This window comes from Rhinichthys klamathensis, unplaced genomic scaffold, assembly GCF_029890125.1.
Source record: "Rhinichthys klamathensis goyatoka isolate OS25496 unplaced genomic scaffold, OSU_Roscu_1.1 h1tg000305l_1, whole genome shotgun sequence".
Taxonomy (NCBI): domain Eukaryota; kingdom Metazoa; phylum Chordata; class Actinopteri; order Cypriniformes; family Leuciscidae; genus Rhinichthys; species Rhinichthys klamathensis.
In genome coordinates this window covers 215,624-243,323 of record NW_026606824.1, presented here as the reverse complement: position 1 = coordinate 243,323, position 27,700 = coordinate 215,624, and the positions used below count along the sequence as shown (strand labels likewise).

Below are 27,700 nucleotides of genomic sequence, written 5' to 3'. Positions count from 1 at the left end.
GTATCACCTGAAAACGCGACACCCGCATTAGATTTGGAAATACATTACATCTACATTTCAGTGGTAACAGATAAGGTGATGATGATCATCATCTTTCTTTATTATTGTTAGCACTAACGTTACCTCAAACTAAATCAGCGTCTCTTCGGAGCTGTCATTTACTTAAATGAGCCGCGCCAATGTTTCAAATGAGCTTCTAACGCTAGACTAACGCCTTTATTTTCAACGCGATCACCTTGTACCCAAACCATTTCGAAACTAAGGAGCCATTTATCCTCCAATTACATACAAGCTCCTCGGCGCCGCGTTTGCGGGACTCCTGTTTCGCGCTGTAGGGGATTTAAAAAAAAGTGACGTGAGTGGAAGGGCGGCGCTGGGGCAGTGTGTGTGTGTGTGAGCGGGAGGCAGAGCGGCAGAGAGATGCGACAAAGTTGCGAAATTGCAGGCGCGGCTCAAAATGGCTGTTATTTCAAATAGCATATTTTAAACTAATCGGTTAACCGGTTTCAACCGGTTAATGAGGCTCGGTGGTCGGTCAAGAAATTTTTTAGTTTTCGCCATCCCTAGTTCAGAGACAAAGTGGTTAACTCTGCTTTGACTTTAATTATTTACTTTTTTTTGGAACAACATGAGATGTATGGTTAAATGATTTCTTTAAGTGGTTTACGGCAACATTTATCACAGAAGTCAATTTAATGTTTAAGGTATATAAAGGTGTAATGGGCATGCAACACTGAGAAATATTGTCTAAATAAACATGTCAAATGGAAGATCAATCTTTGAGTTTTGCCAACAGACTCCAGGCTCTGAAAGTTGCTTATAATATCAGAAGAGAAATGAAGCTGTGAAGTCGTCCAGCAGTGGGACTAATAGATGGGCAGCAGCAATGCTGAGGTCAGACGGCCACTCTCTGACAGCGCCCGAGATGACCAAGATGAATCTGCCTCCCGCTTCCAACAACTAATGATAATGTCAAACCCCTTACAGAGGGACAGGCGTGATTTACTGAAGAAAAACACCAGAGTAATGTCTCGAATTCTTCCGGGAACTTCTGGACCGTACCGAGGACGGGAGGAAACAGGCTTTGCCACTAATTAGTTTCCCTCTCTCTCGTTCTCACTTAGTTCCAGTTCATTTCCTCTCTCTCTGCTTACAGTAAAACACAAACACCCTCAGAGATGAATTCATTTCAGGAGTAAAAAAGCTCTCTTTCAAAATGAAGACGACTGTCTTCGGGTGGTGATCGAAGCAAACGTTTTTTTTAGTAGATGATGTTTGAGTCAAATAATGAATCACAAAAACAATTAAATATTAATGCAGGCTATTATTTTATGATAATGCAGGGGTCTAGATAGCACTGAACCTGCATTAATGACACTGACGTTGTTTTAAAAATGAAATCTATTTCAATTCTGTTTTGGGTACCAGACATTTAGTGCCCAATTTTTCAGAGGGGTCATAAAACATTTTTAGGGCTGTTGTTAACTCGTTAACCCACAATAATAATCGATTCAAGTGGCTAGTAGGCTTACATGCACTTTCAAGTTCACATTAAGGTCAGCTGAATCATGAATAGTGAGTGTCTTTATCTTGAAAAGGTAATTTACATTGAATTATCAAGGATTGTTTTAAATTGATCAAGAATAGTTACTGTTTTGATGTCACAGCTCCAAGTGCAGGGTTTCTCAACTCTTGCCCTCAACCTCTACTTTTTTAATACCAACCTTGATCAAACTCACCTGCCTGTAACTTTCTAGTAATCCTGAAGACCTTGATAAGCTTGTTCGAGTGTGTTTGATTAAGGCTGAAGCTGAATTCTGCAGGAAAGTGAACTTTGAGAGTCAGAGTTGAGAACATCTTGTGATGTATATTCACCAATGGTATCATTGGGTTTCATTCATGAAACACGAACAGAACGGATTTTTGTGTAAATCGTGTGTAAAGTGGTTCTGGCGTAAATTTTCAGATTCATTAAAATGTTCGTATTTTCCAAATGTTAGTTGGTACGAAAGAAATCTACACCTGCTCCCAGCCACGCGTAAATAGTGCGCTTAACACCCGAACGTTTTGGTCATTAATAACTAAGGCTGCATTTTATTTCACCTTAATCTGGTACATATTTACACAGCATTTTGAAAAAATATTATATATAGTAATTACATACGGTTTTTCTTTTTACTTTGGACTTTTTGATTAACAGATGAAACTCCATTAACTGCATCTTATGCTGCCAAGCTTCCTTTTTTTTAGGACCTGATACTATGTAGCCTACGCTTGAAAATAAAATGTGGTGTTTTGAATGAACTTCTGATAATAAAACTTCGATTTCTGCATCTGAGAAAGTTTTCATTCGCTTTTGAGAAGACATGTTGAAATCCTTCGTTTGGTGTCATAACATGATGCCCATATATAGTTGTCAGTCGGAATTAATGGGCGGGATTTATGGTAATTGAGAATGAGCGTGCACGCGCATCCCATTTACGACTGATTGGAATTCATTAACACACACATTTCACTATCAAATCTGACGTTTACGAAGTATTTGTGAATCAGGAGAAGAGTTTTCGGGAAGGTCTCTTTACAATCGCAAATCTTTACAATCTCTTTCACAGTGCGCAAATCACTCTCATATTTACGAATTTCATGAATGCGATCCATTGTGTGTAGAGTGATTGGTCACATGACAAAGAAATCAAACACGGGATTCTCATTTCTGGAACTGATGGTTCCTCATCTCCTTGCTTTTCTGTCTTCCCATCTTCAATTATCTTTTAGATTATTTTTTATTCCGTGGCGGAAACAAGCTTCCACTGTCAATCAGGTAATCATTTGCGCATTTAAATACGGTTGTCAATCCAGAAACTTTGCAATGTGTAGTTACTAGCAGCATTAAAAATAAATATTAGAAAGCAAACAAAGATTGCTGTCAGTATAGTCACTGAAGCTGTCAATCACAGTTCAACGCGAGGTACACAAAGCTGCTCTCTTCTGAAAACTCCCGTTATAATCAACGAAGCTGAGAGGAATCTCTTATTGACATCCTGTTTATTCTTTGTTGATTATAATGAAGGGATTCGTGAGCATAAACCCTGCCGTTTTGAGCGGTGTTGAGAGGATTCTGAACAAACTTTGAGCACATCTGATTGGCCATTGCATTCACACGCTCAACAGATAGGTCTGTGATTGGCTACAAAGCTCAACGCTGCAAAAACACGTTATAAATACAACCTTTTGACACTCTTCACGATGACACAAATACTCAGCGTTTTAAAGCAGCCGGCTATCAGCGGGTACCAGAACGGCAGGCATCGTCACATTATATGATCAGATAAATCTTTGAAAGGACAACGATTTATTTTGACGGCCGGCAACATATTTTCAATGCAGGAAAAACCCTGTTATAGATCAGTTTTTCCACAATGTTTCAAATCAACATGCTCCTTTTCAGCGTCACAACTCGTGTACCGTCGAGAATTCAGTGTCCCATTCATCTTTGTTTGGTTATTCTTGTGCTTGATATTCGTGATTACGATATTTCCGACTCCACTTGAAGGGCACAGTAAAAGGATCGGAGAGCTCTGCGAATAGACAAGTTGCATATTTCACGTCCTTAAAGGATCAGGTGTTTGGAGGAGGGCGATTAAAACAACAAAAACAAAAAGATTTGTGATTTTAATATCATTTGAAATAACGTGCACTGATGAATATTACACAATAAGGGATGTATTAAAGTAAATAGGGTGAATTTTGCATTCATGTTGAGTTCAGTGAGAGCTGACTCCAGCAGAGACACACTTCAACAAAATATGGATATTAGACAGGTTTTTTCCCCAATAAAATCACTCACCAGAGAAATGTGCTGTGAAAGAAAACGACGCAGGGTGAAAACCTTCCCACTGTGTTCAGCTCCGGTTCATCTGAAGCTTGTGATAGAGCAGGTTAATATGAGCTGCTACTGCAGCCTGGCAGATTAATATAAATCTAGCCAAGATGGGTCAACGGTGCCACTTTTTATGTTCACAATGCAAACGAGCTTATAGTGAAATATGAAAAATTGCTCCTTTGAGTCTGCGGAAGCTTGTTTTCTATCTACATTTGTAGGGAAAAAAATATTTTCATTTTGTTTGAATGGTGGGCTTCTGTTAGCATTTGGCTGTGACACTCCTGCCCTCGAGCTTTTCAATTCACCACTGTAATAGTGTTTCCTGCCTTCAGAGGCAAACGCACTGGTACTATTAGTTGAGCCACTGACATTTACCTCACAGCAACCCTTTTAAGGGAAACAAATGCTGATTTTAATAATTCATGGCTAATATTCTTGACATAAAGCAGTTTTTTGTCCTACCATGTAGAAATATTTTGACCTGCAAACACATTTTTAGTATAAAACATTTTGGGGTTGCACTTTGTTTAAAGGAATCAGTGTTACAGTGTAATTGTGCATTTAGGAACTGAGTAATATTAACTACATGTACTTGCTACAGGGTTAGGTTGCATGTAATTATGCACAGTTTATAGTAATTACTACAGTAACTAAATGTAACGTGTAACAAGGACACTGCAAAATAAAGTGTTACCCATTTTGGTTACATTTTAAGGTGCCTTTGTTACACTGTAATTATACATTTAAGTACTGCGTAATATTAAGTACTGGGTTAGGATTGGGATTTGGTTTAGTTGCATGTAATTATGCATAATTTACTGTTATTACTATAGGAACTACTACATGTAACGTGTAACAAGGACACTGTAAAACATGAAACAAAGCTGAGTTGTGCACAATAACATGCATTAAGAAACTCAGTGAATTATGATTTCATGTTGACAAACAAGACTTGAAATGTTTATTCTAGTTTGAGCAATTTACTCATTTATTTTAAATGTTACCGTTGTGTAGTTTGCATGCAAAATGTTGTTGCCAGATCCTCATTTTGCATTTTATGTTACTAAATTGTTTTGTAGTGTACTCAAACACTATTGTTGTAATTATTGTTGCTCACATTTTTTATTAATTAATTGAATCAAATATTTACATCTCATTGACTACTTTTATGATATTTTAGGTTGCTTTCTCTCATTTTTGGACCTTGACGGCATTTGATTTAACTGTATGGAAAAGAGCAGCGTGTACATTTTACACAATATCTGCACAGACAGACAGAAAGAAATAATTATTTCTTTCTGCAGATGTTGTGATGGAAATAAATAAATAAAGAAAGAAAGAAAAAGAAAGAAAGGAAGGGATTGGAATAACAGCAAAAAACACATTTTTTTTGTGAGAACTGTCTTCAGTTTAATAAGACAATATGCGACTAAGACAGACTCACAAGAAGGACAAAAATGCCCACTCATTATAAAAACTTTATTTTGAATAAAACGTGTGGAACCTCATTACATGTAGTGTGGCGGGTTTAATGGTTCTAGCTCGGGTCAGAACAGCACTGCATCGGTGACTTCACTAGGTCAGAATCAGCTGGAGAACAATGTTTCGCAGGTGTTACAGTAATGTTCAAATCTAACACTTCACTGAAGGTAGCACACCACAAATACACCATGTAGAAAAATGAAAGGACTGCTGGGAAAACAAGGGGGGAGAAAAGCACAATGTAATTGTCAGGGGCAGCTTCCTCATCACACAGCCAGTGTAGCTTTGTGGAACGACCGATGGGACGATGTCCTTACTTTTGTTTTTGGAAACGGAGAGTGAAACTCAATCGACAGTCACACCAATGAGTGATTGATAATGTCTGAGGTAGCAAGGCAATCATGGCTTTCTCTAATTTTATTTGATTTTTTTTAAACATTTATTTATAAAACTATACTACACAAAGATAAATCTTCTTGGGCCAAACATCCTGAAAATCCATATTTCCTACATTTGTCTTTATAATATAATCTTTCTACATGATTTTGAGCGGTACGGCATCTCTCGGCCACTCGCCTCTCCTGGAATGGATGCTTTATAGGCACAAAAGGGTATTTCCGACGCATTGTAGCGTTTGTGTCGTACATCATCTGTGCGTGCGCTCTAGAAATGCAGTGAGGGTTCGGATATGCGCTGCTGCCAGTGGCACAAACTGTCAAAACGATGCTTTAAAGGGAGATTTCACGGCAAACACTGTCAAAACAGGCTAAAACTCGAACAGAATAATGCTGGGGGCAACATGCGCTAACAGTTTAGCATTACGAGAGCGATTCGTCTTCGTGTCCACTGATGTCTGCGACGTTTTCCGACTAAGCGATTTGAACGGCAACTGATGTGAGCTGCGTCTAAGATATGTGGTAGCAGTGTGGTTCCTCGGTGAACATGGAAATAAAAGCAAACAGGTTACACGATAAATGGCCCCCATAACCCTAAATAATCATCCGAGTATTAAAACAATGGGCAGATACACCTTACGTACAATCTACATGTGGATCAAATGTACACTTGCATAGTACAGACAGACGCAGTAGTAATATCCATTGAATGAACTGTGTGGTTCTGTTCCAGAGTCTTTGGGTTTGAGGATAAACACCTCTTGTCTTGGGAACAGCCGGGAATCTGCATCTCTGGAATGGGAATCTCCTTGTCATGTCGAGTTAGACTTCTTGCTCTTCAAAGGGATGTTCTGCTGAAAACCTTCACATCACCTGGACACAAACATTAAAGCATTGTGTAAGTATCTATAATGCATGAACTGAATGTTGAACTTCATTGAAGTAAGTACCAATGAAACCCAGTGCTGCGGATATTATGTATTTTAATGGGTCAACCCGGAGGTTCGCATCACCCCTGTTCCCTTGACAAAAAGCCAATAGGATTTATTTCATTGGCTTTTGAATTGTTGCAGAAAATAAGCTCTTTGACCAACAAAAGTTTGATTCTTACACGTTTTATTCGTCAAGAATAAACAATTTGAAGCCAAAATACAATCAGCACTAGTCTAAAAACAAACTGTATCACGGTTGCGCGACTTTAGCATTACATTTAGAGGACGAGTTTAAACACAATGAGGCTGTAAAAGTGGACTAGTGAGTAGACAACCTCAGTAGTCCCTAGCCAAACGCCTTCGACAGACTGTGTGATTTCAGCAATCCTATAAGATCATTACAAATCACGCTGTATGACGTGGATCTAATAAACTTGGGTACGGCATGTATGATGACGCCTGTTGAAACGTACGATAGGACAAGTTAGTGTAGAAGAATAAAACGTCACCAGTATGCGCTAGTTGGGAACAAATAGAGCAAGATGAATCGCACTTTGGCAGGTGTAGTTTAGTCAAGAGTGAAAGAGGAGGATATGGACGCGGTCGTGGTTTGGGAAAAGTGCTAGTTTTGCAAAAGGAGCTTGAGGAAAGTAGTTTTAAGTTTTAGCGCCATGTTGTCTTGATCAATACGCCATTTCATGTTGCATTTGTATTGGCTAGTCAGTGGACGTAGATCGCAGCATCAAACACACTGTGAGATGATCAATGAAAATATTTACAATCTTGAATTTAAAAGGTGTCTCTCACATGGTCCCACAGCAACATTATAATAGTGTAGATTAGTGTACAATGTTTTATGATAATAATTGATTCTATTTAGTGTCCATTTCATTCATTTAACATATTTAATATTGGGGGCATCCAAGTTATTTCACATATTTAAACATTTTATTAAAAAGTAACACAATAGTTACTTTCCCTGGTAACTAGTTACTTTTATAATGATGTAACTCAGTTATACTATTAGTGAGAAGTAACTAGTTACTATAACTAATTACTTTTTTTAAGTAACATGCCCAACACTGGTGACGACAGCCGTCTTTAAGCCCGTTTAGGAGCCACAACCACAGAAACTACTAACTAATAACCCATTTAGAAAAAAACATGGACTTCGAGACAACATGGAACCATGAGTTAAAAAATGTTAACATTATTTGATGTTTTATAACTCCCAGCACTCTTTTGACTTTGTACATTCACAGTTTGGATTTCATGGGGTCACCAAACACAGTAGTTCAGCTCATTTCAAGCTGGACATAATGAAGGTAATGGCTTGAGTAAGCAAGTGATGTCTGTAAGTGAATCGTTGCACTTCTTCAAAGAAAGAGCTCATGAGTTTGGGACTGATTCATGAGTCTGACTAAACATCAGAACCGATAACAGAATCAAACCTATTGTAAATAATTTGGCATCATTTCTTTTTATTTATTTAAACTTCCCTAGCCTGGATGCCAGCCCGAACCCCGCCCACAACATTTTTTGGACTGGAAGTTCGGTCTGGACTCGATCCATTGAGGAGTAATTATGATCGGTTCAGGAATCGTCAGGCCAATCAAATTGCCAGGGCGGGCTTTATACGATGATGGACAGATGATCTGCAGTTACGTAATCATCACGTTATCAAAGAGCGCTTGGGTTGAACTGGTTTCCCTCAGAGATGACTGCAGCTGGAGAACTGAGATGTAGAGATTCCGCTATTGCGTTTGTTGTAAAAGAAATCGACAGCGCATTCATTTTAAAAGACGAACAGAGAACTGCAATCAAGGCATTTGTCGATCGGAAAGATGTGTTTGCCGTCCTTCCCACGGGATTCGGCAAAAGTTTAATTCATCAGCTGGCTCCGATGGTCACTAAGAAGACGGGACGCAATGAAAACCCTGCGGTCGTTGTGGTTTCTCCTTTGGTCGCACTCATGGAGGACCAAGTAAAAGAAGCAACACTCGTTATTTTACTACTTCTTCCAGCGTGCGTGCAGTTGAGTTCTGTTGACAATTTGCGTAGCTCATAAAAAACACTTACTGCGTTGCTCTGATTGGTTAAAGGTCTATCCAATTGAGTGCAGAGTTTTTTTTCCCCCTGGTTTGGTTAAGACACGCCTCATAATCAAAGCCCTATGGAGCAGTATCAGACTCACATTCTGACTAGAATATGAGTATGACGAAGTCAGGCTAAAACTTTCCTGAATAAGAACTGATTTTTAATTCACAACCTTTGATAATGCAAATGCTTCAAAGCCAACATTTTCTAATAAAACCAGTCAATAAATCATCAGAGAAATGTAACATATGGAGATGCCAGACTATCGTCTGTGATGGATCTTCGCATACAAGCTCATCACTAAGATTTCTCATTAACAGAAACTTGATTGATAGTGTTTCCATCTGAGCTGGTTCAAGCGCACTAATGGAACAAATATGTCCAGTGCTTTCAGAGACCTATTTGCAAGTAGATAGGATAAGAAAACTGGTGCAAAATGGTGTTACAACCTCAGCTATTCCCTTTCTCTTTGTGGTCAGTATGAATTGCTGTGGAGAAGAGCTGCACGATACTGAATTAAATCATCAAATTTTTTCCCCCTACGATTCTGAATACACAACTAAACAAAATAACATTGTTTACTAGAGGTTCTGACAAAATGTTATTTGCTGCAGTCTGTTTAAAATGTATTCAGTTAATTTGAATGAATTACTGGATGAATCAGCGTTTTTGAACAAATCTCTTGAATGAATGATTCAATGACTCACTCATAAAGACTTGTTTCATTACTGGATGAATCAGCGTTTTTGAACAAATCTCTTGAATGAATGATTTAATGACTCACTCATAAAGACTTCACTTGTTTCATTACTGGATGAATCAGCGTTTTTGAACAAATCTCTTGAATGAATGATTCAATGACTCACTCATAAAGACTTGTTTCATTACTGGATGAATCAGTGTTTTTGAACAAATCTCTTGAATGAATGATTTAATGACTCACTCATAAAAACTTGTTTCATTACTGGATGAATCAGCGTTTTTGAACGATCTCTTGAATGAATGATTCAATGACTCACTGATAAACACTGCACTTGTTTCATTACTGGATGAATCAGCGTTTTTGAACAAATCTCTTGAATGACTGATTCAATGACTCACTCATAAACACTGCACTTGTTTCATTACTGGATGAATCAGTGTTTTTGAACAAATTTCTTGAATGAATGATTCAATGACTCACTCATAAACACTGCACTTGTTTCATTACTGGATGAATCAGCGTTTTTGAACAAATCTCTTGAATGAATGATTTAATGACTCACTCATAAAGACTTCACTTGTTTCATTACTAGATGAATCAGTGTTTTTGAACAAATCTCTTGAATGAATGATTCAATGACTCACTCATAAAGACTGCACTTGTTTCATTACTGGATGAATCAGTGTTTTTGAACAAATCTCTTGAATGGATGATTCAATGACTCACTCATAAAGACTGCACTTGTTTCATTACTGGATGAATCAGTGTTTTTGAACAAATCTCTTGAATGGATGATTCAATGACTCACTCATAAAGACTTCACTTGTTTCATTACTGGATGAATCAGCGTTTTTGAACAAATCTCTTGAATGAATGATTTAATGACTCACTCATAAAGACTTCACTTGTTTCATTACTAGATGAATCAGTGTTTTTGAACAAATCTCTTGAATGAATGATTCAATGACTCACTCATAAAGACTTCACTTGTTTCATTACTGGATGAATCAGAATATTTGAACAAATCTCTTGAATGAATGATTCAATGACTCACTCATAAAGACTTCACTTGTTTCATTACTGGATGAATCAGCGTTTTTGAACAAATCTTTTGAATGAATGATTCAAAGACTCACTCATAAAGACTTCACTTGTTTCATTACTGGATGAATCAGAATATTTAAACAAATCTCTTGAATGAATGACAAAAATGAACAGTCACTTATCGGCACCTACTGGTGTAACGATGTAATTGATACAATCTTTATTTGAGCATCAAGTTACTTTCAAATGATGATTTATCATACAGGTCTACTGTGGAGTGTTTTTACTGTGATGTGCTTACCTTTGGCCTTGAGGACACACTTGATGCTTCAGAACCCAGAAGGGAAAAAACAAAGAGAGAGAGAGAGAGAGAGAGAGAGAGAGAGAGAGTTAGGACAATATAACAGCTATCCCAACTAAGACAGTCCTGACGAGAACAACACATGCAGACTCCCCACAATGGCAAACCTTTTAATTTAGAGCGTTGAAGCTCAGACTCATGGGATTGCTCTTCTGAACACTGAGAGAAGCACTTTAATGAAATCTACAGGGAGACGACAGCAAACACAAGTGAGACGACTCCTAACCCTCATATCACCTGTGCCTCTGTCCTTCATTAAAACTTTCCCATCAAACAAAGAACATGGAAATGGCTCCATGTCTTCTCCCAGACCGAATCTCACCGCACACAAGGGCCCAATCCAGTAAAACGACAATGTGCCAAGATCAATATTCGACTGAGTTTCGAGCTAACAATGCGAGCCAAAGTCTGGGTGGAATTCAAAATGAAGTTCCACAATAACAATAAAATCTTATCAGCAACTTTGAGGTAATAAAAACACTCATAAAATGGAGTCTCTAAAGGCTTCAGAAACCGATTTTCTTTGAAACAACAGCAATTACAAACATAATACCCAATCAAAGCTCCCAGACTGCAGGAACAGGGGTTTTCAAAGGCGGAAGAGTGGCGTCTTTAGCCGACTGACAGCTGTAAGGCGAGGTCCCTGAGGGAGTCTGGGATGTCCATAAAACACGGATTATATGGAGGAAGACGCAACCAGATTGGAATGGATTTTTGACTAAAATACAGCCATAAAGCCTAGTCCACTCCGTACGCTATTTCCATCTGAGACAAATATCTGAGAGCACAAATGATTTCTATTCTTTGATTGAGTAAGCAATTCGCCTTTGGCTAAGCCACACCCTAGAATGTAGATTGACCAATCACAGCGCAGCCAAGAAGGCGCTCCCACAGAGGTCTGACACTTTTTCACAGCGCTCCATATTTTTGGTCTCAGCAGGCTATTATTACCATCGTAGTTTTATCAAAAATATGGTTAAACGTTGTGCCTGGGGCATTTGTAACACAGATACGCGTTTTCCAGAGAGGTTGGAGGGGGGTGTCCGTTTTTTTCCTTCCCAAAACCGAAGTCAAATCCTGACAAGTGTCGTCTTTGGATTAAACTCTGTGGACGTCCTCACAGTCAGCTACGTTAAACCCCTCAACAAGCTCACTTGTGTGCTCTAAAGTAAATGTTGCTTTTAACCTAATGTGAAGTTATACTAGTTAGACAGTGTTATGCTGTTAGGTTATGATTTCGGTTTTCTAACGTTACCCTAATTAATGAAGAAAGGTGCTAGCAAGCCAGCTTAGCGATAGTTTAGTTATCACGTAACGTTAACGTAAGTCAGGATTGTATGTTTTGAGTAGCGGCTGGATGTTAGCTAACTTTGTTATTCAAGATACAAACACCTAACGTTAATGTTACAGACACGCTGTGGTAGTTTTGAAGGTGACTAACGTTACCGCCAACCGTGTTGCCACAGTCCAACATTATTGTTTACATTTCTTTTAAAAAATGACCAAATTTGAAAGGTGAGACTTTGTTTAGTATCAAAATTAACCGAAAAGTAACCTGGTCTGTCAGCCTGTTGTCAGTCTCCTCTCTGCTCCGCGATGTATTTTTCACTGCTTGAGAACATGGTGTGTGCGTGAGAGCGGCGTAGCTTGACGGACATAGCGACAGTAACTAAGGGGGGCGGAGCTTAGCCAAAGGTGAATTACCTTAAATCGGTTCACAAAAACTGAACAGTGTTTAGATTGATAAGTGAAAGAGAACGATAATTTGCATGCTGTCCATCCTAAATACTAGGGCTAGTCTGTAATACAGTGCAATGCATTGGACAACTGAATGGCATCTTCAAGCATGCATGGTTGCTAAATGCAAATTTGAGATGTTATACAGGTTGCCTATCAAAATGGTTGGTATGAGTAAAATTACCCATCAGTGAACAAAACAAACCCTGCATTTGAACGGTGGCAGGTGGTAATTTCATTCCCTGAGTCACTTTTGACTTTAAAAAAAATTGTTAGTACTGCAAAAAGAATGTGGGAAATGAAACACACAATGTTGGACAATGTATCTGTTATTTTTGTCTTGCAGGTTCAAACAAGTCAGCAGCGCTTATAATTATTCATGTGATCGCGTGGCTTCATCCAATGAGAAGGCGCTGTCTCATAATTATTCATGACAACGAGCATTTTTCACGTGAGAGTTTCAAGATTTATAAAGCGGTGGACTGAGACAATCTGATAGTCATGGACACAAACGACATCCACTCTCACTGTGAGTGTGTTCATTCATCAAACCACATCCACTGAGTGAATAACAGTTATTAAAAATGCAAATGCACATTCACATACTATATGATGCAAATTAAAGCGGCTTGCATATGCATTAAACTAGATAAAATGAGCTGTGTGCATTTGTGTAATGCACGGTGAACTCTCATAATACAGGGCATTTTGATGAGTGCAGTTATGAATAGCAGCGTGCATTTATGAGAAACTTTGACGCCATTAACTCCATAAAAGTGAGATAAAACTGTGGATCAGACACAACTGTGTGTTCTCTCCTCGCCTCCTACTCTTTTCACTGTGTTGAAAACTGGAGGGTTTCATAACACTACAAACCCAAAAGCAAAGTAAAATGATTGCTAAGATGCAAATGTAAACGCAGCACCAAGAATGGCATGTTAGCTTGTTCCAGTTCTAGCTTTCAAAATACTAACGGTGAAGTACATACTTTAAGTATATAGTAGAGTGTGCACAAGAGGAGATACTTTTACTGATGACTTTATCACTTTATCAGTATTTTTATCATTCATTTTCTTCATAGGCATTAAAAAATAAAGTATTAAAAAGTTGTAAGCCCAAACTACTATGCTCACAAAGTTAACACTGACTACCGATTGGTCGATTTCTCTTCAGGATTATGGGTAGTGTAGTACAGCATTTTAACTTAGCAATTAAATGAATTTGGCTGAAAAGTGTCTTTTCATTTAAAAATGGTTTCTCTATGAAGAAAATTTAATGGATTTTTACTTCCAGACCCCCACTGTTGCGCTCTACTGGGACGCAGCCAAAGACTTCACTACAAACTGGGAAACAAAGGAAGGAAGGAGTTCAAAAACCCAGAAGACAGCGGAGTATTAGCTCGCATGCTGAGAGACGGATTGAGAGCGGGAAAGTCAGAGCGTTAAGACTTACGAGAGCATGCAGGAAAACTGTGGTTAATCTGTTCCATAACCTCAGCCAGATCAGAGTTACTGCTAGCATACTGACGGAAAAACTCATCTGAGAACACACACACACACAGAATACACTCAACAGATTATAACATAAAGAAGTCAATCAGAGCCCTCAGCATAATCACCCTGCGGTGTGAGTGTGTCTGTGTACCTGGGAGCTCGGGATGTCCTGCTGTATCCTGATGGAGAGAGCCGGAGGACGACGTGCCATTTAACTCAGGCTAGAAAGAGAGATAGGCATGGTTTAAAAACTAGGGGTGCGTGATATGTATGTATTGATTTTGTTGAGTTCATTTGATTGGTAACATCCTATAGTTTTATTATTTGAATTCAATTTATTGATTAAATGAGGAATATGAGAAGCTTTTGGAGTCAGTTGTCCATGATACATATAGACCTCACAAAAACACACGTCACCGTCGAAATCCCAGAACATATCAAGTCATCATTTTTTGTTAATATCGTACCCTCTTATACAATACAGCATCATACATATATATATTATCAGCAGCTCCTCACAGACAGATTTATTTGGCATGTGTGAGAAGTCATTACTGCTTATAGTCTTCCTCTAGGTCAAAGCAAGGCAGCCAGAAATGTCAGACTGGAATGCCAGTCTTGTTGGCCTTTTTGGATACCCAGTTATATTGTGTTTATTTAGCTAAGAGCCTTTGACAAGACCATCTGGCTTAACTGAGGCTCAGTGCAGTGAATCTGGCCCTCAGGAGACCCAATAAATTACTGTTACTCTAAATCAAGGCTCATTGAACGCCTGTGCTTGATTCACAACACTATTGGCGGCTGTTGGACTCCCTGGCATTGCCTGTTAAACCATGAAGGCCATTGAAGGATGGAACAATAGCAGTTTATACAGCGAAATAGAGCTGGAACTGAACCTGAGACAGGTGATGTTAGTCTCAGCTTCACACCACGGGGACGGTATGATGCATATTCAAAGAGTGGACAGTTATAAGATGCAAGGCTTAAATTCTGATAGTTAAAAGTTTGTCTTCACAAGATTCAAGCTTTATTCCAATAAAGCGCTGCAGGGACGACATATTTGTATTTGACTTTCATTTTGGATTATTGGAGAAAATAAGCTCTGTGATCAGCAGAGGTTTATGGTTTTTACACATCTAGATAATCTTCACAAGTGAATTCAAGTTTTATGAATGTTGAAGCCGGAATTCAATAGTCAGAAGCAAAAAGCTAAAGTAGGCTATGAACGAACTACACCACAGTGGCACATCCTCGATGTCACAATCTCTACGCTTCTAAAAACTCGTTCAGTCTTTAAAATCTACAAGTTGAAAAATGTGAGTTAGAAATATTTACAAGAGCACGATTATAAACACAACAACTAGTGAGTAGATGAGTTCACCTGTTCGGCTGATGATGCTTAACGTCCATGTTGTATGTCGTAAAAGAAAACGTGAAAAAATATCTTGAGCTTGTTTTCACCACAGACGCATGACAAATGAAGCATGAATCGGCGCACAATATCAAACATGTTTGATCAGCTCAGACTGGAATGAATTTATCAGTCAAGTCAAGTCATCCTCATTTATACAGCGCTTTTAACAATGTAGATTGTTTCAAAGCAGCTTTACAGAGATAAACATATAATTTAAGGTTTGGTTTTATAGTGGTTCTGACACGAACATCCATCTGTCAACTCAAATATGAAGACTGACTTGAGTGTTGACTCCTAAAGAAGGCTCAAATCTTGGCAATAGTCATGTAGTGTATTCCAGCCTTCGGAAGGCAGATGTTTGAAACCTCTGATAGCTTAAAATGGCGTCTCGGTAGGCGGCTTGTTACCTGATGCAGCAGCTGGCGTAGTCGGCAGAGCTGTGATTCCAGCTGCTTGTTGTGGTCCTCCAGTATCTGCATGCGGGCCTCCAGCCGGCCCTTGTGCTGTCGCAGGAGTTTAGCTTCAGCTAACAGGTCCGCTTCCTCAGGCGCTCCGCTAACAGCTGTGGCTCCTGTGCCGGACTGAACGTGCTGCTGCCGCAACTGCTCGTGCTCCCTCTGCAGGCTCCTGAACACACCGAGGCCGAGAGTGTGTTTATATGCCATATATATAAAGGTGAGTTTGGGGCTTTTTGTTTGTTGTGAGTTTGAGTTATGACCGTTGGATGCTGGGGCTGTCTTTTATGTTCTGGCTTTGAAAGGCAATGAAGAAAAGTGAACCTACAGGGACACTCAGCCTATTGTTAGACGGCTAGAGAACACAGACCACTGCCAAAAACAGAACTAGACATACAACTAAACTGATGTGAATCATAACCAAACCTTTCTTATGGCGAAGCACTTTCACTGAATAATTGTAACTGTCACATTAACTAAATTAAAAGTGAAACAATTCATTTGTGTTCTATCAATGAGCAAACAATGCCTGCTCACACCAAGAATGATAACTATAGAAATAACGATAACTATATCAGCATCCACACCAATGCACTATAACGGTCTGTTTATTATGAGTTTTGTCCTCTGTCGCTTTAATGCGTAAGCTCTTTAAAGCAGGTTGGATTCAATATTTTTATCACTCATCCGCTGGGAAAAATCGTTCTAAAAGTGAAAATCTTCCAACGACACAGTTCCTCTGAGCTGTTATCATTATAGTTGTGGTGTGAGTGGACTCTGCTATTCTTTTACATTTATTGGGAATTTTAAAACTAAATGTTAATCGTTATCGTTGTAGAAACCCGAAAAGCGTTACTACAAAAATAGTCAATGTTACACACTGCAGTGTGACCAAATTCAGTTCACACATCAATTGTCTCCTACTGGTCATACTACAACACGTAGTTTGATAAAATTTGCTTTTGCATAATTTGAGTGATTTTTTATTATGAAATATTCAACTTCAATAACTGTAACACACTGCAGTGTGGCCACATACGGTAACACACTCACTACACAACTGATGAGTGACCTACCGCTGCTCCTCCTCCAGTCGCGCGATGATCCGCTCCAGTTCTCCGCGCTCCTCCCTCTCCACGGCCTGCAGGATCTGGGCGGGGCTCTGGAGCAGGTGGGCGGGGCTGTGGGTGTTGTGGGCGGGGCTCCTGGAGATGTGGGCGGGGGTTGGGGGCTGGCTGAAGGATGAGCCCTCCCCTCCCAAAGTCTGACAGTACTGCAGGATTAAAGTGTGTTCCTCATCCCTACAGAACAATACAGAGAATGAGTTAGAAACATTCAATGTTCACATTTTCAGACGTAATTGCACAAAACTAGCTACTAAGAAAAGAAAAAACTGTCTCAATATTCTGGTCTCTAGATACATGATTTTTCAGTTCAGTTCATCTTTATACATTTCCCCAAGGCAATCTGGTTGCAGCATACAAGTATGTCACACAAGACAACACAGGGGAAGGAAAAAAAAAACTAGCAAAAAAAACTATTTCCTTCCTAAAAAATATTTACCTTAAATTTAAGAACTTTACAGCTAAATAATGTCTAAAATGATTTGTTTTACTCAGGAGTTCTATAGCGTCTTTTCTTGCCCGCATTCTCCACCATAAAAATGACAAAATAGTGTTTGCTTAGAAAAGTAATAGCATACCTCTCCTCAACAAACTGGAAAAACATTCATATTTCAGTAGCATTAATGGAACAAGTGTAACCGGTCCTACTCGACCAGCTCCGAGCGGGACTCGATCCGGCATGGGGGGCGGACGCGCTAACAAGACCGCAGTCTCTAGCGCCAGTCGCTCGGGGAGTGAGGTTTACACACACAGCTCTTACTAACTTGCTTCCATTACACAAGTTATACACCAAAGTGTAATACTTTGCTTTAGGGATTTGCACAAACCCTAAGCATAAGCAATAGTCACAGCAAGGCTGATGCTGTCGCAGCATGTAAACTATAACAGACAGAAGCATAATTAACATGTTCCTACGCCGCAGCGGGATGCAAACGCTGAGATCTGAAGAGCCGACAGGTGAAAGTGAGGCTGACTGGAGAAATGTAGGAGGTTTTGGATGTGTGCTGTCCAAACAGCTGTGTGCACAATGAGTCTCAGGTGTGTGTTCACATGCGCTCTGATCCTGAATCCAACACTCATCTGGATGCACACACACAAAGACTAATCAGAGAGATTACGTGGGCACTGCATCACAGGGTCTCTGCTAACAACCTGCCAACACCAGCAGATGCTGAATAAACCAACCAAACACGGCTGGGAGACAGCAGACGGAGGATATCTGCATTTCCTGAAGGAAAGGGTAGTGCTCGCAAGGCAGCAAAAGCTTTAGCTAAGATGATACAAGTGACACAGGGGATATTTAAGCAGTTGCACACATAGGCCACACTTAAAAATGTATAGGGAAATATATATATGTAATCCTCTAACAAATGCTGCAAAAAGCTTTTCACAAAATTAGCTTCACTTTTCTGAGTCAAACTGGTGGTTTCAACTGGGGATTTTTAGTCTCCTCACATGTCCCAGCAGTTTTGGTTACCACAGGTGTAGTCCATAATACCTTCGGGTTACACCTTATTTTAAGGTGACAGATACATTATACTTACTCAAATAAGTACTGAGTAATATTAATTAACTACATGTGTACAATTAACTACATGTACTATAGAGTTAGGGTTAGTTGTAATTATGCATAATGTACTGTTATTACTATAGAAGTACATGTAGTAACTACACGTTACCAACCTTTGTCTTCTTTTTCAATACTAATCTGTTTTATCATTTCACAAATAAAGTTTAAGTTTAAGAATTATTTAGTTTGAAAAGGAGGCTTGTGTTTAAAATAGCATTTGCTTTGATATTTTTATATAATGTAATGACGTTCAGACATTTTTAAAGGAACACGCCGACTTTTTGGGACTTTGGCTTATTCACCGTATCCCCCAGAGTTAGATAAGTCCATACATATCATTTTCATCTCCGTGCGTGCTGTAACTCTATCTGACGCACCCACCGCTAGCCTAGCTTAGCACAAAGACTGGATGTAAATGGCTCCGGCTAGCATACTAATCCCAATAAGTGACAAAATAACGCAAACATTTTCCTATTTACATGTTGTGATTTGTTTAGTCACAGAGTGTACAAAAAACAAGGCCATATGAGACACAGCCATCTTTTAACCGTATAAATATTGGGAACTATATTCTCAGAAGGCGAAGCACTGCTACTTGGGCGGAGTGACTACCGCAGCACCCGAGACGCACCGTGATGAGGAGCAGAAAGTTCGTGCAGAGTTGGAGTAATAGAGTCAGCAATTACTAGATAGTAAAAGCATAGTTTACAATCATGGGTGTTCGCTGTATTGTAAAGAGCTGCGACATTAAACAGGGGAGACCAGGTAATACCATGAAGTTTCATAGAATTCAACCAAGTAGCAGTGCTTCTCCTTCTGAGAATATATTTATACGGTTAAAAGATGTCTGTGTCTCATATGACCTTGTTATTTGTACACTCTGTGACTATACAAAACACAACATGTAAATAGGAAAATGTTTGCGTTATTTTGTCACTTATTGGGATTAGTATGCTAGCCGGAGCCATTTACTTCCAGTCTTTGTGCTAAGCTAGGCTAGCGGTGGGTGCGTCAGATAGAGTTACAGCACGCACGGAGATGAAAAGGGTATGCATGGACTTATCTAACTCTGGGGGATACGGTGAAGAAGCCAAAGTCCCAAAAAGTCGGCGTGTTCCTTTAAGTGTGGCTTAAATGTCTAAATACTTGTTTGTACATAAATAAATATCAGTTACATAACTTGTGATTCACATGAAAATTGTTATGAAATATCTGGGTTTTAACCTATTTTAAGGATCATTAGAGCTTTTTCCACATTATTTTTCATGGCAATTAAGCACATAACCCCCCTGATTTTTATTAGCAAATTGCAAAAGAATCTCATTCTCAGTACAGCAATAAATATACTGTATATATATAAAGATAAATATTATTATTATTATTAATATAAAAACAAAAGGCACAATGAAAAGAAAATCTTAAAAAGGTCTTATTTATATGGAAAATAAACATTTCTTATTCCAGTCTTTCTATACATGTGTCCATGATATTCACATAATAACTGTAATATACATCCGAGGAATATCAGTGCTGCAAACACACAAAGAAAAGAGGGACATTTGAGAGAGGTGCATGAAGTACTTGTGTAAAGAGGGACAGATTCTGTAGAGAGATGAAGGATTTGGCCGAGGAGAGACAGCCCTGTGCGCAGGTGTCACATCTGTCTCCACACAGCATCAGTCACGAGTCCGTGTCCCAGCCGTCACATTCAATCTAAAACACCATCACCGGAGAAACTCCCCCGACGGCCGGCGTCTACTTCCCCTTCATCCCTTCTTCACCTCTCGCTCTCTCTGTCTGCCTTGCTTTCAGGTGCGATCACTTGAAAGTTTCTTTGGCTTCTTTATTGTACTTTATTGTAACACTCAGTGTTGTTTATTGGAAAAATAACACGCATTCCGAAACTGCGTTTGACAGTCAAGGTTTCACAACCTCAGATGAACATCCAGACACCCACCTCTCATATTTCAAATATCTATCAAATATTTCCCTTATTAAGAAGGGAAAACAGCAATGTTTGTTTAAAAGTTTGTATTTTTTCCATCAGTCACAGAAAAAGTCTCTACATTGTTTTTAAAAAGCAGTGTTTGTTTTTTTAAACACTTTTTTGTTTTGATCTGCACACGTTTGTGCGATACATCCCCATGCGTGTGCATACGTATGACCTTGATCAGAGTAAATATCCGACTGCATATGGCAGTAATAGTTTCATGTTTGATCTCTAGTGTAGCATCAGCGCAGATTTGAGACTCAGACCTCCCTCTGAGGAGGAAGGCCAGGCAACGGCTTATTAGCTCTGTAATTATCATACGCTTGTTCTGTGAAGGACACCCGCTGAGCTCGCCTCAACACGTCCAGATCAGTATAAAACAACCTCGGAAGACTTTAATGATGAGCGCGTGGTGTGCCAAACTCTTAAATGGGCATATTCTGCACTTTTGAAGCATTTCAAGTGCACTTAATTAACTCCCGCACCCCAAACAGACATCCTTTAGTAAGTTTCCTACCACTGATCGAATTAAACCAGCTGTCAAAATGCTACTGTGCCTTTAAGGCTTCTATATGCAAATGAGTAGTTCAGGTGGGCGGGCACATGCTAATGAGTTTACTGACGTGATGTCATAACTATGACAGTTTGTTTTTGCATCGTTTCAATTCGTTATTATTTGAAAAGAGCAAGATCCTGTATTCTAAGATATGGATAAGCAATATGAAAATGGCAAGTGGAACTAGATTTATTAAGTTTCTAAAGACAATGTGAGAGGTATTTACCCATTTTAAGGCCAATTCACGCGGCACCAACAGACATCAACCAAAGTATGTCACTTTTCCGACATGCCATGACCTGACAAAACCTGATTGAACATGTTCAATTGGCGAAAACAAGCACTGACCAATGGCAACAGATTCATATGCAGGGGTAACACACTGATCAGACAAAACCCAATGAACGTGTGTGTTGCCGTTGGTTCAATGTGAACTGGCCTCTAACCGGCACACAATGTTGTCTTTTTGACCAAGTTCCCTTTTGACCATTAAAAGTAAATGTAATAGTGATACTTTCCTCGAACACCATTAATGAATAACCTTCACAATATTCTTCAGACACACTCACTTCAAAGTTCCTCTTTCCTTATGAAACTATTGTCTCTCTTTCAGGGATGTTCCTCTACGTTCACTTAGTTTCAACGTCCCAATTTTCTTCTGCCACTCGATAAATCTTTTGTCTTCATTTCTCTTCTTCTAGGTTTTCCGATCGCGCTTTCTCATTTCACACAAAGGGTTTTTTTCAGACAAAAAATTGGGGGAGAAACGAAACAATAAAATGGACTAATTTAAGTCAATAGGAGCTGTCGAAAGGAGCGCGGCTCCCAGCAGGTCCATTAGCAAAACAAAGTCACAGAGAGAGCTGGAATCACTCGCCGTCTCCTTGTTATCGGCCTATTACTCACTCTACCTGTCTAACTCTCACACTAGAGTGAGCCGATACATTTCACAACTCTAATAGCCCTTTACTACTGACACTGGATCTGTGAAGATCTCTTACGATAGGCATGTGTTTTCAACGAGAGACCAATCAACAAATGGCACTCAACTCTTAACCCCTTTAAGGCAAAGATTGCCAATGGCCCCAGATTATTGTTGCTCAACATTCTCTGCACTTTACAACATCACACTCTTACTTGATCTAACTGTAGGATAAACTGTCCACAAATGCTAGCACATCTCTGGCCCTGTTTTTAAGATGCTTTTTGATCGATTGTATCACAAGTAGACGAGGGAGACACATATCCGTTTACACCTGGTGTTTCAATCCGTCTCTTTTGTCCACTTTCCACCACTTCTGTCCTGATTTCTTCGAGGAGCGGGTAAATATGGGCTTGTTCACATCTTTCGACCAGAGACGACGGAAAAACATGGAGAGAACAAAACAAAAAAACAAACAAAAAGAAAACAGGAAATTATATCAAAGATGACTGTCAGTGACGGCATGGTTTGATCTTTGGTCGCCCAATCATCGGAGAAGGTCGTTTCTTGCCTGCCTACACGTGGAAGTCGAATATTCCAGCTGTTTATCCATTTTCTTAACCTGACTCCGCCAGATGGATTTGCTCCGCATATCCATCTGGAAACCTTCCGTTGAAGTAGTTTTGGTAAGGAGCGAAAATACTGGTTAGCTGATTGGCCTATGTTGGTGATAGACGGGCCAAATCAACCAATCAGATCAACGAAGCATATGACGTACTAACAGAGCGTATCTTTTCCTCTGAGAAAAGCCTCCAGAGCAGTGTTTTGCTCTTCTTTCAGTGAAGAAATACTCTGTAATTCCGATAAAACTTGCTCGATAGCCACGCTGATGCTAGTTTCATCCGCTGAAGCCGACATGTTCTTTAGACTGAACTGACGCGCTTCTCGTTGCGTCACACCTCAACCCGCCTCAAAGCCAACGCTGATTGGACGTTCGTTTGGTGAACTGCTCCCAAATTTTCTTTAACGGAAAGTATCCAGACTGATCTGCGAGTGAAACCTTGAAAGCTCGCGAGATCAGGATGGTCTCACGAGGCTACCATTTTCTACCCCTGAACGAAAAATCAAGCCAAATTCATGTTTTTTCATACTTTTTTTAAAAACAAATATATGTGAACCTTGACCACAAAACCAGTCACAAGACGCACAGGTATATTTGTGGAAATAGCCAACAGTACATTGTATGGGTCAAAATTATCGATTTTTCTTTTATGCCAAAAATCATTAGGATATTAAGTAAAGATCCTGTTCCATGAAGATATTTTTTTAAATTGCCTACCATAAATATATAAAAAATATATTTTTGTGAGTGGATTCCGCACAAGCGCAAACATAAATAGACAATTTTAAAGCCAAGTTTCTCAATGTTTAATTTTTTTTTGCAACCTCAGATTCCAGATTTTTAAAAATAGTTGTATAGTAAATATTGTCATATCCTAACAAACTATTACATCAATGGAAAGCTTATTTATTCAGCTTCCATGTGATGTATACATCTACATTTAAAAAAAAAAGACCCTTGTGACTAGTTTTGTGGTCCAGGGTCACACATAATTATTCTACAAATATACTTGGATGAACTATATACACTCACCTAAAGGATTATTAGGAACACCTGTTCAATTTCTCATTAATCCAATTATCTAATCAACCAATCACATGGCAGTTGCTTCAATGCATTTAGGGGTGTGGTCCTGGTCAAGACAATCTCCTGAACTCCAAACTGAATGTCAGAATGGGAAAGAAAGGTGATTTAAGCAATTTTGAGCGAGGCATGGTTGTTGGTGCCAGACGGGCCGGTCTGAGTATTTCACAATCTGCTCAGTTACTGGGATTTTCACGCACAACCATTTCTAGGGTTTACGAAGAATGGTGTGAAAAGGGAAAAACATCCAGTATGCGGCAGTCCTGTGGGCGAAAATGCCTTGTTGATGCTAGAGGTCAGAGGAGAATGGGCCGACTGATTCAAGCTGATAGAAGAGCAACTTTGGCTGAAATAACCACTCGTTACAACCGAGGTATGCAGCAAAGCATTTGTGAAGCCACAACACGCACAACCTTGAGGCGGATGGGCTACAACAGCAGAAGACCCCACCGGGTACCACTCATCTCCACTACAAATAGGAAAAAGAGGCTACAATTTGCAAGAGCTCACCAAAATTGGACAGTTAACGACTGGAAAAATGTTGCCTGGTCTGATGAGTCTCGATTTCTGTTGAGACATTCAGATGGTAGAGTCAGAATTTGGCGTAAACAGAATGAGAACATGGATCCATCATGCCTTGTTACCACTGTGCAGGCTGGTGGTGGTGGTGTAATGGTGTGGGGGATGTTTTCTTGGCACACTTTAGGCCCCTTAGTGCCAATTGGGCATCGTTTAAATGCCACGGCCTACCTGAGCATTGTTTCTGATCATGTCCATCCCTTTATGGCCACCATGTACCCATCCTCTGATGGCTACTTCCAGCAAGATAATGCACCATGTCACAAAGCTTGAATCATTTCAAATTGGTTTCTTGAACATGACAATGATTTCACTGTACTAAAATGGCCCCCACAGTCCCCAGATCTCAACTCAATAGAGCATCTTTGGGATATGGTGGAACGGGAGCTTCGTGCCCTGGATGTGCATCCCACAAATCTCCATCAACTGCAAGATGCTATCCTATCAATATGGGCCAACATTTCTAAAGAATGCTTTCAATACCTTGTTGAATCAATGCCACGTAGAATTAAGGCAGTTCTGAAGGGGAAAGGGGGTCAAACACAGTATTAGTATGGTGTTCCTAATAACCCTTTAGGTGAGTGTACATTCACATATGTATCAAAATATTATACTTTATCTTATATTTCCAATTTATTTACAAAATATTGTGTCATCATCATACTGCAGTTGATGGAAATTTGTGGGATGCACATCCAGGGCACGAAGCTCCCGTTCTACCACATCCCAAAGATGCTCTATTGGGTTGAGATCTGGTGACTGTGGGGGCCATTTTAGTACAGTGAACTCATTGTCATGTTCAAGAAACCAATTTGAAATGATTCAAGCTTTGTGACATGGTGCATTATCCTGCTGGAAGTAGCCATCAGAGGATGGCTACATGGTGGCCATAAAGGGATGGACATGGTCAGAAACAATGCTCAGGTAGGCCGTGACACCACTAGAGTGGGAAGGATATCAGAAAACAATGAGTCTCCCTACAGAGAGGATGTCCAACATCTAATCAAATGGTGTGTGAATAACGGTTTGGTTCTGAACACTGCCAAAACAAAGGAGATCGTTGTAGACTACAGGAGAGTCAAGAAAACAACACCACCACCCCTCTACATAAACAGTGAGGAAGTTGAAATGGTGAATGACATTAAATTCCTGGGTATACACATAACAAAAGATCTCACATGGGCCACTAACACATCATACTCAGTGAAGAAAGCGCAGCAGAGACTTTTTTTCCTAAGAAAACTCAAAAAAACAAAAGTGCCGACCCATTTTTTAGTCAATTTTAATAGGAGCACAATAGAGAGCATCCTCTGTTACTGCATCACAGTGTGGTATTCCAGCTGCACTGCAGAAAACCGGCGAGCTTTGACTCGGATAGTCAAAACTGCTCAGAGGATCATAGGATCCGAGCTGCCTACCCTTGATATGATCTACGATAGCCGCCTACGAAAGCGAGCTAGCAATATTATCAAGGATTCAACTCATCCTGGACATAGTCTTTTTGTATCCCTTCCATCAGGGAAAAGATATAGAACACTTAGGACCCGTACAAACAGACTGAAGAACAGCTTTTCCCCCAGAGCTGTAGCCTGTGCCATCCCTCCAACACATAAAGAGTGAACCCTTCCTCTCTTATGTTCGCTGCTAAATTAATGCACAAAAACATTCTTATTGGACATTAATGTTGACACTAAATTATCATATTTATCTTGTCTATTTCTTATACTAAGTGGCTTTTTTAAACTTATTATTATTTATTCTTGCATTTTATATTTTATACTTGTATTACATTTATTATGTCATGAGTGTTATGTCTTTTATGGCTGCTGTCTTCTGTGAGTTACCAAACAAATTTCGTTGTATAACTACAATGACAAATACAGTTCTATTCTATTTAACCCCTAATCTGTATGACTTCAAACCAACAGATTTTGCTAAATGAAGCGTAAACTGCTCAGTATGTATTGTACAGAGCAGTGAATTGTAATTCAGCTACAAAGAAAGGTTCAGCCTGCCCAAACACACTGAAATATAACAGATTTAACTGTCCAGACAGATGGACCCAAGAGGAAAATCCTCTCCTCAGAAAGCTCAGAACAGGAACTCAGTTTTGAAGGAGGCGTCGGGAATGAAGAAAGCTTTGTATTTGGTCTATTACACTGGAACAAGGAGAGGCAGATCTGGAAAGCATTCAATCAGAGTGGAAAAGCAGTCTGAAGAACAAGACACTGACAGAAAACCACATCACTGCCTACATCTCCCACTGGACCGAGGGAGAGAACGGAAAGAGAGGCACAAATTGGAGACAAAGCGATCGCAAGCTCCTCTTCTCTCTGTGCAGATGAGATTTCACATCAGGCAGCTGCTGTATATCGCCGCAGGGCTGAGACGAGATGAGAGAGAGAAGAAAGGGAGGGGTAAAGGAGACGTCCCGCTTGTGTCTGTGATTCTGCATCGGCTGCATTGATCAGCTGGAGTGTAAACAGAGTTCATAAGCTCTAAACCCCAGAGCCAACACAAATGGGAAATGAGAATGCTAACCCGATCATGCATATAAAGAAAGAGAAGGGGAGGATGAAATTGAATGAGAAAGAAAACAGAGGTGAGAGCTGTGGCATAGTGGTTGATGCGTGTGGCCCAGATACGCTGAGCTGTGCTGCTCCTGTTTCTCTGCTTTCTCCTAAAAATTCAGATTCTTTCATGATTAATTCTGTCATGATTAAGTGATTAAGTTCCATCATTATGCTTTTTCAGATCATACCTTTCATGTAGAGTGTAATACAGCTGTTGAATGTGAAAGGTCGGCAAAGTTTCAATGATAAAAGTGTACAACAAATCAAATTAAAAGAAATAATCAATTCTGAACTGCTGAAATGAGTTGTCTATAATTCCAGTCTTACTTTCTGCTCGAACCTACGTAGGTTTGAACCAAATCTGCATAATGCCAGCCTATAGTCTTTATTGGCGGCCCGTGAACAACGTCTAATTTGACTCAAACACTGTAGTTGTAGCTGAGGCCTTGAAAAGTTTGCTCAGTGTTGTCGACATGTCAATCAGAGCAGAGTAGACCAATCCCAACAGACTGGGCCATCTGACCAATCAGAGCAGGGTAGACCAATCCCAACAGACTGGGCCATCTGACCAATCAGAGCAGGGTTGACCAATCCCAACAGACTGGGCCATCTGACCAATCAGAGCTGGGTAGACCAATCCCAACAGACTGGGCCATCTGACCAATCAGAGCAGAGTAGACCAATC

The 27,700-nt window shown here is 39.7% G+C and overlaps 1 protein-coding gene and 2 long non-coding RNA genes across 8 annotated transcripts in view; 1 reads left to right on the top strand and 2 right to left on the bottom strand.

Annotated features, from left to right (window-relative positions):
- The first annotated feature begins 5,379 nt into the window (after nucleotides 1–5,379).
- Nucleotides 5,380–5,556, top strand: LOC130104208 (uncharacterized). Its single transcript, XR_008809451.1, has 2 exons — nucleotides 5,380–5,429; nucleotides 5,463–5,556. It is a non-coding gene; the product is annotated as an uncharacterized LOC130104208 (long non-coding RNA).
- Nucleotides 5,557–5,637: 81 nt separating this feature from the next.
- The window catches only part of utrn (utrophin), a 231,614-nt gene continuing 209,551 nt past the window's right edge, over nucleotides 5,638–27,700 (bottom strand). For 5 of the 6 annotated variants that reach the window (XM_056270677.1, XM_056270678.1, XM_056270679.1 and 2 more), the window contains 6 exons: nucleotides 17,073–17,297; nucleotides 15,949–16,168; nucleotides 14,279–14,348; nucleotides 14,087–14,173; nucleotides 10,838–10,863; nucleotides 5,638–6,633 (listed from right to left, as the gene is read on the bottom strand). In XM_056270677.1, coding sequence (XP_056126652.1) covers nucleotides 6,625–6,633; nucleotides 10,838–10,863; nucleotides 14,087–14,173; nucleotides 14,279–14,348; nucleotides 15,949–16,168; nucleotides 17,073–17,297 — 637 coding nt within the window. In that variant the 3' untranslated portion in view covers nucleotides 5,638–6,624. The remainder of the gene's footprint in view (nucleotides 6,634–10,837; nucleotides 10,864–14,086; nucleotides 14,174–14,278; nucleotides 14,349–15,948; nucleotides 16,169–17,072; nucleotides 17,298–27,700) is intronic. The other variant, XM_056270680.1, reaches the window with a different exon arrangement.
- Nucleotides 9,824–10,768, bottom strand: LOC130104207 (uncharacterized). The gene is made up of 3 exons (XR_008809450.1): nucleotides 10,557–10,768; nucleotides 10,311–10,463; nucleotides 9,824–10,135 (listed from the first exon to the last, which is right to left on the bottom strand). It is a non-coding gene; the product is annotated as an uncharacterized LOC130104207 (long non-coding RNA).